The 12,551-nt window shown below is 43.7% G+C and overlaps 1 protein-coding gene across 2 annotated transcripts in view; it reads left to right on the forward strand.

The window, feature by feature from the left end:
• The window catches only part of FSIP1 (fibrous sheath interacting protein 1), a 56,509-nt gene that overhangs the window by 21,813 nt on the left and 22,145 nt on the right, over nucleotides 1-12,551 (forward strand). For both annotated transcript variants that reach the window (XM_068253326.1, XM_068253325.1), the window contains exons 6-7: nucleotides 659-752; nucleotides 11,457-11,552. In XM_068253326.1, coding sequence (XP_068109427.1) covers nucleotides 659-752; nucleotides 11,457-11,552 — 190 coding nt within the window. The remainder of the gene's footprint in view (nucleotides 1-658; nucleotides 753-11,456; nucleotides 11,553-12,551) is intronic.

The following is a 12,551-nucleotide window of genomic DNA, read 5'->3' on the forward strand; positions in this document are numbered from 1 at the left end:
GCTAGGAGCTGCCATTGTTTGTATTGAATACCACCTAATTCATTCAGCTCTGTATAAGCACAGGATACAGATTTTTAATCACCAACATCACTAACTATTGCAGGTGCTAATCAACTATAATCAGCTATAATTATTAGATAATTCCCAGGAGAGTTGATCCAGGGATTTATCTGACTGCCATCTGGAGTCAGGAAGGATTTTTTCCCTTTTAAGGCTAATTGGCCCAGGCCTTCTAAAAGTTTTTTTTTTTTGCCTTCCCCTGGATCAACTGGGATATGTGCAGGTTCAGGATGGTGTTGTTTTTTTCTGGTTGGACTTGATGGACAGATGTTTTTTCAACCAAACTAACTATGTAACTATGTAACTAGTATTCAAAACACACTGGTACATAACCAATAAGCTTTAGAATAAAGTGAAGAACAGTAACTTTTCATTAAACATCTGTTACTGAAGGTTATCATAGCGTGGCTAATCTTGTATAGCAGAGGGGAAGGTTCAATGATAGTTCCATTAAAAAAAAGTTTAGCAGACGCTAATAAATAATAAGTAAATTATCATTATCAATTTTTGAGCAACTGTCACTTTTCTTGCATATTGTTTGTAAATTAGGTTTATTAATCTCATTGTCTTCTGAGTTTAAATTGTGTGTCTTGTTTAGATTGTTTCCCTCCAGTCTTCGGCACGCAGCCCTGATGAAAATCTAAATACTAATAAATTTTTGGCCCTTACTCAACACTTAGATGACACAGCAGGTAAGCAAATTGTTGTATTCATTAAAAGTATGTCTAATGGCCCCTCTCCCTCCCCTGTACAGTTTCCTGGTGTCTAGTACCCCAACCCCGCTTATACGGGTCGCTGGTGTCTATCGGCCCCCTCACTCCCTTTTTTTGTTCTTTGGTGTCTAATGGCACCCCTCCCTACCATATACAGTTTCCTGGTGTCTAGTGACACCCCTCTTTCCTCTGTACAGTTTCCTGGTTTCTAGTGGCCCTCCTGTCTGCTCATACAGTCCCCTGATGTCTAATGACCCCCTCCCTAAAAGTGTGGCTTTAGGGCGCATGCGCAAGTATGATGCACTTGCTCGTAGCAACTTCCAAAATAAACTTGCAGACACAAGGAGCCCACAAATGTATACATTTCTTGATGAGTAGAAAAGAGGGGTACTTAGAAGATCGGGTTGCTAATAAGGGCAACCAACCAAATAGACTGATGGAGAGTATAAGCTCATCTCCACTCAGGTGGTTACTGTATCTTCTTGGGGTAGTTTCTTTTCTTTATTAAAAATTGGGACTCCAGCTGAGGCAGGAGGGGCACCAATTCCCAAAGGGAATATGACAATTAAATATAAAACTAGGTTAAAAATCAATAAAATAAAGAAGTGGCTTACCTTAAATGATGACACTAATAGTAGTGTAAAAACACAGTTTTATAAGACAATGGTGATTTGTTTCATGGGCTCAAGCCTCTTCTTCTGGCCAAGTATTTTTGCCCAAAAAACGAATGCAGCCTCACTTTGAGCACTGTTCTAGAGAGGCGCACAAAGCTTGGCTGCATTAATTCATTATTGATTTTGGCACAAATACTTGGCCTGAAGAGGTCAGTTAAGCCCATGAAACGTATCACTATTGTCTAATACAGCTATGTTTTTAACACTAGTATTAAAGTCATAATTTGAGGTAATCCACCCCTTCTTTTTTGATGTTATTGGTTTTTAACATAATTTTATATTTACCTGGATGTCTTTTTCTCCCACTTGTTTAATCACTTAAAGCGGAATATAACCCTGCATTTCAACTTTGCTCTAAAATATTATTTACAGCATACTATATGCCAAAAGCATTTTTTTTTTTTACTAGACCAGCATTGGAAGGGTTAAACACAGAGGTTTAAAGGTCCTGGAGAGATATGCAGAAGTTCAGATAGATACATTCTATTTAGTTACATGTATCTATTGATAAACAGTTACACACTCTTTGGCTGTCGTCCAAGCTCCTTCTCAGTGAGAGAGATGAGTCACATTCAACACTTAGATACATTATGTAAACAAAATGTATCTATTTCAGCTTCGGATGCATCTGCAAAAATCTAAAGGAACTTTAAAGCCCTGTGTAACCCTTCCAATGCTGGTCTAGTAAAAAAAAAATGCTGGTTGCATATAATATACTGTAAATAATGTTTTAGAGCAAAGTTGAAATGCAGGGTTATATTCCGCTTTAAGGACTGCAGCCTTAAAACCCCTTAAGGACCAGACATTTTTTTTCCATTCAGACCACTGCAGCTTTAACGATTTATTGCTCGGTCATACAACCTACTATCTAAATGAATTTTACCTCCTTTTCTTGTCAATACAGCTTTCTTTTGGTGCTATTTGATTGCTGCTGTGATTTTTAGTTTTTATTATATTCATCAAAAAAGACATGAATTTTGTCAAAAAATGATTTTTTTTTTTAACTTTCTGTGCTGACATTTTTCAAATAAAGTAAAATTTCTATATACTTTTTTGTCTAAATTTATTGTGCTATATGTCTTTGATCAGTAAATAGACACTTATTGTTTTTTTTTTATTTTGTTTGGGTAGAAGTTATAGCGTTTACAAACTACGGTGCAAAAAGTGAATTTCCCCAGTTAGAAGCATCTCTGACTTTTCTGAGCACCTGTCATGTTTCATGAGGTGCTAGAATTCCAGGATAGTATAAATACCCCCCAAATGACCCCTTTTTTGAAAGAAGACATCCCAAAGTATTCACTAAGAGGCATGGTGAGTTCATAGAAGATTTTATTTTTTTGTCACAAGTTAGCGGAAAATGACACTTTGTGATACATTTTTTTTTAAAAGTTTCCATTTTTGCTAACTTGTGACAAAAAAAAAATTAAATCTGCCAAGGACTCACCATGCCCCTCTCTGAATACTTTGGGGTGTCTACTTTCCAAAATGGGGTCATTTGTGGGGTGTGTTTACTGTCCTGGCATTTTGGGAGGTGCTAAATCGTAAGCAGACCTGTAAAGCCTAAAGGTGCTCATAGGACTTTGGGCCCCTTAGTGCACCTAGGCTGCAAAAAAGTGTCATACATGTGGTATTGCCATACTCAGGAGAAGTAGTATAATGTGTTTTGTTTTGTTTTTTACACATACCCATGCTAGGTGGGAGAAATATCTCTGTAAATGACAATTTTTTTATTTTTTTTTACACACAATTGTCCATTTACAGAGATATTTCTCCCACCCAGCATGGGTATGTGTAAAAATACACCCCAAAACACATTATACTACTTCTCCTGAGTACGGCGATACCACATGGGTAACACTTTTTTGCAACCTAGGTGCGCTAAGGGGCCCAAAATCCTATGAGTACCTTTAGGATTTCACAAGTCATTTTGAGGCATTTGATTTCCAGACTACTCCTTGCGGTTTAGGGCCCCTAAAATGCCAGGGCAGTTTAGGAACCCCACAAGTGACCCCATTTTATAAAAACAACACTCCAAGGTAATCTGTTAGGAGTATGGTGAGTTCATAGAAGATTTAATTTTTTGTCACAAGTTAGCGGAAATTGATTTTTATTGTTTTTTTTTTCACAAAGTGTCATTTTCCACTAACTTGTGACAAAAAAAAATCTTCTATGAACTCATCATACACCTAACAGAATACCTTGGGGTGTCTTCTTTCTAAAATGGGTCACTTGTGCCCTGGCATTTTAGGGGGCCCAAAACCATGAGGAGTAGTCTGGAAACCAAATGTCTCAAAATGACTGTTCAGGGGTATAAGCATCTGCAAATTTTGATGACAGGTGGTCTACGAGGGGCTGAATTTTGTGGAACTGATCATAAGCAGGGTGGCCTCTTAGATGACAGGTTGTATTGGCACTGAAGTGCAGGAAGCGCAGGATGTTCTCAAATCGTGACCTGGACATGGCAGCAGAGAACATGGGCATGTAATGTATTGGGTGCGTATACCAATAAGACCGCAATACATTCTTTTTGACTAGACCGATGTTAAGGAGAAGGCCCAAAAAAATGTTAAGTTTGGAAACTTGGAGTTTTTTCCACCGAAAAGGCTGGGGATGGTAGCTTCTCAGATTGGCGGTTGCGTATTGTGTGGCATAACGGTTGGTCTCAGCTACAATTAAGTCGTAGAGATCCATGGTGCAGAACAGATGAAAAAAGTCTAGGGCCAATCCTAGATTATCTGTCTCCACCTGGACTTTAGACTGGGCGGTGAAAGGGGGCAGTACAGGTGCGGCGGAACCAGGGGATTAGGTAATCCAATACTGCTGCGCTTGTAATCCACCGGTATCCAGTATGCTCATGCAAGGAAATAAACACAGAGAGGAAACATAGGGTGTAACGTATGATCTATATCACCCTTAGTGTAACTTCACACACTACCAGAGCAAGTGAATAAGTCCCAAACGTGCCAAAAAGCAGCCTCCACCTCTCCCTATGAAGTGGCCGCTTACCCTCAGATTTCTTGCTATCATGCATAAAACCCGGCAGCCATTGCCATCAAAGAAAGTCCTAGAGCCAATATAAAGTTGAACATCGCGTAATACAGTTTATTAAAACATTAAAAACCCTGCTAAAAATTCTGCTTACAGTGTAGTTTCTTGTTTGCATAGCATATAAAAGTACTGCACCGTAAGCCTCAGCGCGTCCGCCGGCCTGGTGTAGCCAAGTCCTTGCTTCCTGAGCGTCTGTGCGTGCGTCCAAGCTCCGCCCTACGCGTTTCGTCACGGGCGTGACTCATCAGGGGCTGGACGCACGCCCTTTCACCTCATCTATTTATTCACATTGACGTCTGCCCGCACCCTATCACAATGCGGCTTACGGGTATACGTAATAGACATACATTATCATAGACCCTATCTAGTTCCGGATTCCGTAATAATGCTAACGTAGCATCCCTAGCAATCCGGAATCCGTATCATTGCCCAAACTTGAGCAGGATACAGCCCGTATTCCACCGGATTCCGTAATTGATGACCTTATATGGGGAACAGCGTAACAGTAAATATACTCTGGCATGTGCACACACATGCCACAAATGCCACAGGTATATACATACAAATAGATAAGAACTAGATCGCATGTGCAATATGACGACAGAGCTAACCCACCCCCTATTTATTAACCTACAAATTACCTACCCAGCGTCACAGTGCACATGTGACTAGTAATACAGCATCTTCATATTAAGTAGAACCCCCTCCCCCCCCCCCCCCCCCCCACGCACACATCTCAATCACCCTCAGTGCCACACAATGAGTTATATAAGCTATCCCTAGAAGTAACCCAGCTTCAAAACCACATAATAGTGAACTACATAAATCTTAGTCATTGTTAATAAAACAGTTTATGTCTATCTCAATGTTCAAACCCTCCGGGGTAAGTGACCGTAGTGTGTATATCCATTTAGTTTCCATCTTACTCAATTCCCTCAGCCTATTTGATCCTCTCCAGGATGGTGATAATTTGTCAATTGCACAATACCGCATCAGGGTGGGATCACAGCCATGCTCCTGCTTGAAATGGGCAGACACACTATGGTCTTCATGGCCTTTCCCGATTTTATATATATGTTCAGAAATGCGCTTTTTCAGCTGTCTAGTGGTACGTCCGATATATTGAAAACCGCATATGCACCAGATAAGGTACACAACATGGTGGGACCCACATGTCATAAATGACCTAATGTCATATTTTCTCTTATCTGTATTGGAGATAAATTCAGATGTCCTCTTAGCCACCCTTAGTTCGCAACCTCGGAACCAGGGGATTGCCAATTGGGATTTGCCAGCACCTCTGGGAGACTATGGGTAGTATGGGCCCGTTTTGCTGGTGGCTGCGACACGGGTCTTAATGCACATGCCACCGAACCAGTTTCTACTACCATGCTGGTGCTCGCCACTTCACCACAGTCTACGGTAGTACTGGTGCTAGGTCCAGGAGATGCTACGCTGCTGGTGCATGCCTCACCAAGAAAACACGGATCAGCACTAGCACCACTCTGCTGCCCTTGAGTCTGATCCTGCGGTCCAGTGACATGAGGTGTGGTACGCCTGGCTCTAGCCGGGATCTAATCCTCGTCATTGCTATCGGTCAGAGAGCCACCGCTGTTCACCGGTTCGTATTCTGACCCGGATGATTCGTCGGATGAGGCTTCCCAATCGCACTCACCCCACTGGGCCAGAATCTCGGCGGCCTCTTCAGCGGAATACCCCTTTTTTGCCATAATGGACAGCTAAATGTAGGGGTATTCCTCTGAGACTACCCAGGAAAAAGAGCACCTACCTAGCAAAAGGGAGTACTTGTGAAGTAGAAAGCTGTGGTCGCTGAGTTTTGATAAAAAAAATCAAAACTGATCTCTACAGCGCCACAGTTATTATACAATGTTTTTTGCAGTGATCAGCAAAAATAATTCTGTCACTGTGGTGGGGCAGGTGAGGGTTTGGCCAGGTGATCAGAGGCCCGCAGGGGGCAGATTAGGGCCTGATCTGATAAGTAGGAGTGCTAGCGGGTGACAGGTGGTGACAGGAAGTGATTGATGGGTGTCTCAGGGGGTGATTAGAGGGGAGAATTGATGTAATTAATGCACTAGGGAGGTGATCGGAAGGGGATCTGAGGGTTTGGCCGAGTGATCAGGAGCCCACACGGGGCAAATTACGGCCTGATCTGATGGGTAGGTGTGCTAGGGGGTGACAGGTGACAGGTATATAATGTACACCTGGGTGCTTTTTTGCTTTCTCCCCCTTCTTAAGCGAATTCTCAAAAGACCGGCGCATATTTAGGCCACTTTAGCCAGGCTTTTGGAGGCTTAAGCAGTGTGTGTACAAGCTCTGGCGTTGCTATGACAACGCCTTTGAAGACACGCTGTGTAGGGCGGGCGTACACGGCGCTTTCGTGTTTAGAGGGCGATGACCTGTGCGCCTCACTTCCTCCCCCCCTGAATGACGTTGCCCCAGGATCCTGCCGCTGCTCACGCCTGATTGGTTGCCGTGCACTGAAGGCTGCGGCCGGCCACGGACCAATCAGAAGGTGGGTTTCTCGGAGTGTAGCGCTTTTTCCCCACTGCTTTATTGAGGTTTGCCTCCGAGCTGCGGACTTTTGGCTCGCTGGACCTGCAACCATCTGGGTGATTTGTGGGTCCTGTATCGCCATTTCAGGGCATTTTCTTTGACATGTGGGGCTTGATACTGACGGCACCCTATTGGTGGAAATTTTGATTCACAACAGAACTAACCAATACTTATATGATTTCTAGGGGGAGTGGATGTTGCTAATGAGCAAAGTGGAGGGGTATGTAACCCCACCCCATGGGGGAGCTGAAACTGCCATTTTCGTTTGGCTGCTACTATGTCATAAGCTTATATGCTATGTCTCTATACTTGTGTTTTTAGAATGTAAATTTACACCTTCACTTTAGCACTGTTCTTTGCACTTCATCCCTTGAAAAATCTTTGCCTGTGAAGTGAAACATGTCGGGTTGTATGGTGGGGGTGTGTAATTTTTATGTCTATCCTGTGAATACTCTTATCCGGTATTAACAGACACTTAAAGAGAGTCTGAAGCGAGAATAGATCTCGCTTCAGACCTCATAGCTAGCAGGGGCATGCGTGCCCCTGCTAAAACGCCGCTATAGCGCTGCTTAACGGGGGTCCCTGTCCCCCCAAACCCCCTCCGTGCAGCGAGGGAGCGCTTCCTGGTTGGGGCAGGGCTAACCGCCGCAGCCCTGCCCCATGCGCGTCTGTCAGACGCGTATCTCCGCCTCTCCCCCGCCCCTCTCAGTCTTCCTTCACTGAGAGGGGCGGGGGAGAGGCGGCGATGCGCGTCTGATAGACGCGCTGGGAGGCAGGGCTGCAGCCGTTAGCCCTTGCCTCCAGGAAGGATATCTCCAGCGACCATTTTCCGACCAACATTTGCGGGGGGTGGGTTGGGGGTGAAGGGACCCCCGTTAAGCCGCGGGATAGCGGCGTTTTAGCAGGGGCACACGTGCCCCTGCTATATATAAGACCTGAAGCGAGATTTAGTCTCGCTTCAGTGTCTCTTTAAGGCCCTGCATCACTTGCAAGTAACTTTGAGATTAAGTCAGCACAGAACGTCTGTCCTCTTTTTTAATAATAAAACAAAACCTGTATGTGCGCTCCTCAAATTTAACCTATTTGTGAATAGTTATAACATATACTGGATCGCACCTGAAAAAAGTGTGTGTATCACTCTCTAAGCAGTATAAAAGGGTAAACAGGGCGCTCTACAGTCATCAGTTCAAATCATTCTCAAACATTGCATAAAACATTCATATAAAAAAGAGTGAATATGAATAGAAATGTCCCTGATTTTAGAATCGGATATAAGTCCTAGGAAGGCTGTTAACGAAAACATAAAACTTGATGCAAGTGGCAAGGCGATCAATGCTGGTCTGTGCTGGGTCAGCCAGACTATTTGGTGAGAGGCTTTGTTGACTATCTGGTGGTGGAGCACAGGGTGCTTATGTCAGTTACTGGGAGCACTGGTGCAATTAAGTGGATTTAAACCATACAGTATCACACTATTGGAGTTTTTTGTCTCTTATGTTTGCACGGCTTACTGAGGAGGAACAAGCTGAGGCATCGAAAGAATATTGGCTTATCCAAAAACGTGTTTGGCTGATCCTGAGAAGGGCAGCTTTGGAATCTGGTGAGCGTATATTGTTTCTATAATACTCTGGAACTGCTGGAGGTCACCTATGCACTAAATAAGTTTGGAGGAAGAATCCTGTGGACTTATATCCGATTCTAAAATCAGGGACATTATTAGAGAGCCTTTTCTATTCATATTCACTCTTTTTTATATGAATGTTTTATGCAATGTTTGAGAATGATTTGAACTGATGACTGTAGAGCGCCCTGTTTACCCTTTTATACCTCTTTTTTAATACTTTATTAAAAGTTAAGTTTTAATGATTCAGCAACAAGGAAATTTTGTAGTGTACTGCTGTTGGGTAGCAGTGACAGGTGGTGACGGGGTGATTGATAGGTGATCAGGGTGTGATTAGAGGGGACAATAGATGCAAGCAACGCACTGGTGAGGTGATCGGGGGGGGGGGGGGGGGGAACTGAGGGCGATCTGAGGGTGTGGGTGGGTAATTGGGTGCCCAGAAGGGGCAGATTAGGGTCTGATCTGATGGGTAGCAGTGACAGGTGGTGACAGGGGGTGATTGATGGGTGATTGATGAGTGATCAGTGGGTGATTAGAGGGGAGAACAGATGTAAACAATGCACTTGGGAGGTGATCTAATGGCTGGTCTGCAGGCGATCTGAGAGTGTAGGCGGGTGATCAGGTGTCCGCAAGGGGCAGGTTAGGGTCTGATCTGATGGGTGGTGGTGACAGGGGTTGACTGATGGGTAATTGACAGGTGATTGACAGGTGATCAGTGGGCGATAACAGGGGAGAATAGATGTATACAGTACACGGGGGGGGGGGGGGGAGTCTGGGGAGGATCGGAGGGTGTGGGGGGTGGTGATCAGGAGCCCCCAGGGGGCAGTTTAGGACCTAATCTAAAATATAGCGTTGACAGATAGTGACAGGGGGTGATTGATGGGTGATTGGGTGCAAACAGTGGTCTGAGGGGATGATCAGGAGGGGTCTGAGGGGTGCTGTGGGTGGTCAGGGGGCAGGGGGGACAGGATCAGTGTGCTTGTGTCATTACCACAAAGGCTGCCTCCTCCCCTGGTGGTCGCTCGATCAGTGGGACCACCAGTGGAGGAGGCAGCCTGTATAATACACTTTGTTAGCATAACAAAGTGTATTATACAATTAGATCGGGGTGTTTACAACCCGCCGGCGCTGCTAATTGGTCGGCGGGTTGACGTTGCGGGTGGGCGGAGCCTAATGCCGGCGGATGCGTGTGCATCTATGTGCGCGATCCCCGTCTAATCATTCCCCCAGGTGCCGCCGCCGATCTGCGTTACGCGGTCCTGGAGGAGCCACCTTGTCGATGCCCATAGGTAGTCGGCGGTCGGCAAGTGGTTAAGAATGTGAAGGCATATTCAAAAGTCAGACATATAAGGAAATCCAGCATTTCTAAGCCACCTGGTTGCGACACAATTCACAGGGACATCAGGAGTGCATAGACTGCACAGTCTGGTATCCCCATCCATTCCTTGAGATTTAACTCACAGTTCCCGACTAGTTCCCGCATGCGCATTGCAATTTCCATTCAGTCTAATAAATGCGATTGCATTGCCGAAAAATCGCATCAGAACGGAAATGCCATGCGTTGTGTGAGCACTTTTGTTTCCTGATACACTCAACTGGGGAAGGGGCCTCATGTACTGTTTGTCTATTCCACTTGTGTAATCTTAGGTTTTTTTAGCTATGTTCCTAATTACCTTTTGGGGGAAGGGCTACAAAAGACTGTGGGATGATCTGACCATCCTCTTCCCTCATCTTTTGTTGTGCTTATACTTAAATCTGCTATTGCAAAGGTTTTCTGGTATAAGTTGGTGGAAGGGAGTGTCAACCATATTAGGTTTAACTGGTTTAACCTCCTTGCCGGTTATCCCGAGCTCAGCTCGGGGTAACCTGCATAGGAGGATTTCTCAGGCCCTGCTGGGCCGATTTGCATATTTTTTTTTCCTACATGCAGCTAGCACTTTGCCGTCGTCGCTACCCGCCGATTCGCCGCTACCCGCTGCGCAGAGCCGCCTCCCCCCCCCAGACCCCTGCGCTCGCTACATGATTTAAAAAAATAAAAATAAAAAGTGCTGCGCTGCCTCCTTTCCGGGGGAATTAGACCGGCAAGGAGGTTAAAGGGGAACTGAAGCGAGAGGTATATGGAGGCTGCTATGTTTATTTTCTTTTAAGCAATACCAGTTGCCTAGCAGCCCTGCTGATCCCCTGCCTCTAATACTATTAGCCATAGCCCCTGAACAAGCATGCAGCAGATCAGGTGTTTCAGACTTTAAAGTCAGATCTGACAAGACTAGCTGCATGCTTGTTTCTGGTGTTATTCAGATACTACTGCAGAGAAATAGACCAGCAGGGTTGCCAGGCAACTGGTATTGATTAAAAGGAAATAAATATGTCAGCTTCCGTATACCTCTTACTTCAGTTCCCCTTTAAGGTAAATATCTCTTACTAGATGATTGTAGTCCAGGTTCCCTTGCCATTTGTGCCTTTTAAAGTGGATCCGAGATAAAATTTTACTCATTGCATAATTGTGTTCCTTTCATACAGTTTATAGGGCATTCCTCAAGCCAAATACTTTTTTGTTTTGTTTTAATACTCTAATTCCCTATAAACTAAACAAGTCAACAATCATAAACTATTGAAGCTAGATTTGCTAAACTATGTATCTTTAGATTAGATATATAGACAAGTTACTTGTTATAGTTCGTTTTTCATCTCGGATCCGCTTAAACAAAAATATCACTATACAGTAAATGCACAATGTTGTAACAATTGATTGCATCACTCTTCATACAGGGGGCACCTCTGTTTTTGAGGAAACCGTTCGGGAGACATTTTATACTCAGCTTCCATCTGAAGAATGTGATTATGATGATACCAAGGGCTTGCAAGGTAACTTTAATAAATCTCGCATACAAAGACCACATAATAAATACAAACTATATATTTACTGTCAGAAAAAAATGTTCACTTTTTTATGCTTTGCAAACATAATTATGGGATAGTTTTCAAAAATGAAGGACAGTCTGCAAAAAAAAGTGGTGGCAATACCGCTTCTTTGCAAATTACCTTTGTCTAGTTTTAAGGACAAAAGGCTCATCCCCACCTCAGGCTTAGAAAGATGGAGGCAACCACCCTCATACAGGTGTTTATGAGCCCTGAAGGTGATTATGGTGGAATCTGGGATCCTGAGAGCTGCCTTTAAAGGGAACCTGAAGTGAGAAGGATATGAATGCTGACATATTTAGTAGTGTCTGAATCAAGCATGTGGCAAGTCCAGTCAAACTTGAGCCAGCGCACCTGATCTCATTGCTTGTTCTGGGTCTGTGGCTAAATGTATTGAGGTAGACAGGCAATTTCCATTGTGTAGCCTCCATGGCATTCAATTGTGACTGGATTTCTGTGAAAAAAGTGGTTTAATTAATATTTAAAATCAATGAAAGTTTTGCCTGTAACTTACCAAACTGTGTCAAGCAAGGGTCTAGTATACATTTTGTGCATAATAAAAACTTCAAACACAAATTCATGTAAAAAAAATAGATTACATTTAATTTCCTCTTTCTGCTGTGTCACAATTCCCCTACTCTTCAGCTGTTGGCAGAAAATGTGTTTTTTTGCATGCGCTTTTTTGCATTAAAATTCACTTTTGTGTGTGAATTTTCGCATCCAGGTACAGTACCCAGAGCATGCAAAAATTTACATACGAATGTGAATTTTAATTAAAAACTGCTGGACGACTCTATACTAGTTTCAACTATTTTTCCCTGGAGGAGTAGGCTCGTCCATACCACCAGGGAGGTTAAAAGGAAATGATAATGAAAGTCTCCATATCCCTCTCAATTCAGGTGTCCATAATAGTAAGTAGACCTTATATGCCCTCCTTCTCCCAGG

The sequence above is a fragment of the Hyperolius riggenbachi genome, chromosome 9 (genome assembly GCF_040937935.1).
Source record: "Hyperolius riggenbachi isolate aHypRig1 chromosome 9, aHypRig1.pri, whole genome shotgun sequence".
Classification (NCBI taxonomy): domain Eukaryota; kingdom Metazoa; phylum Chordata; class Amphibia; order Anura; family Hyperoliidae; genus Hyperolius; species Hyperolius riggenbachi.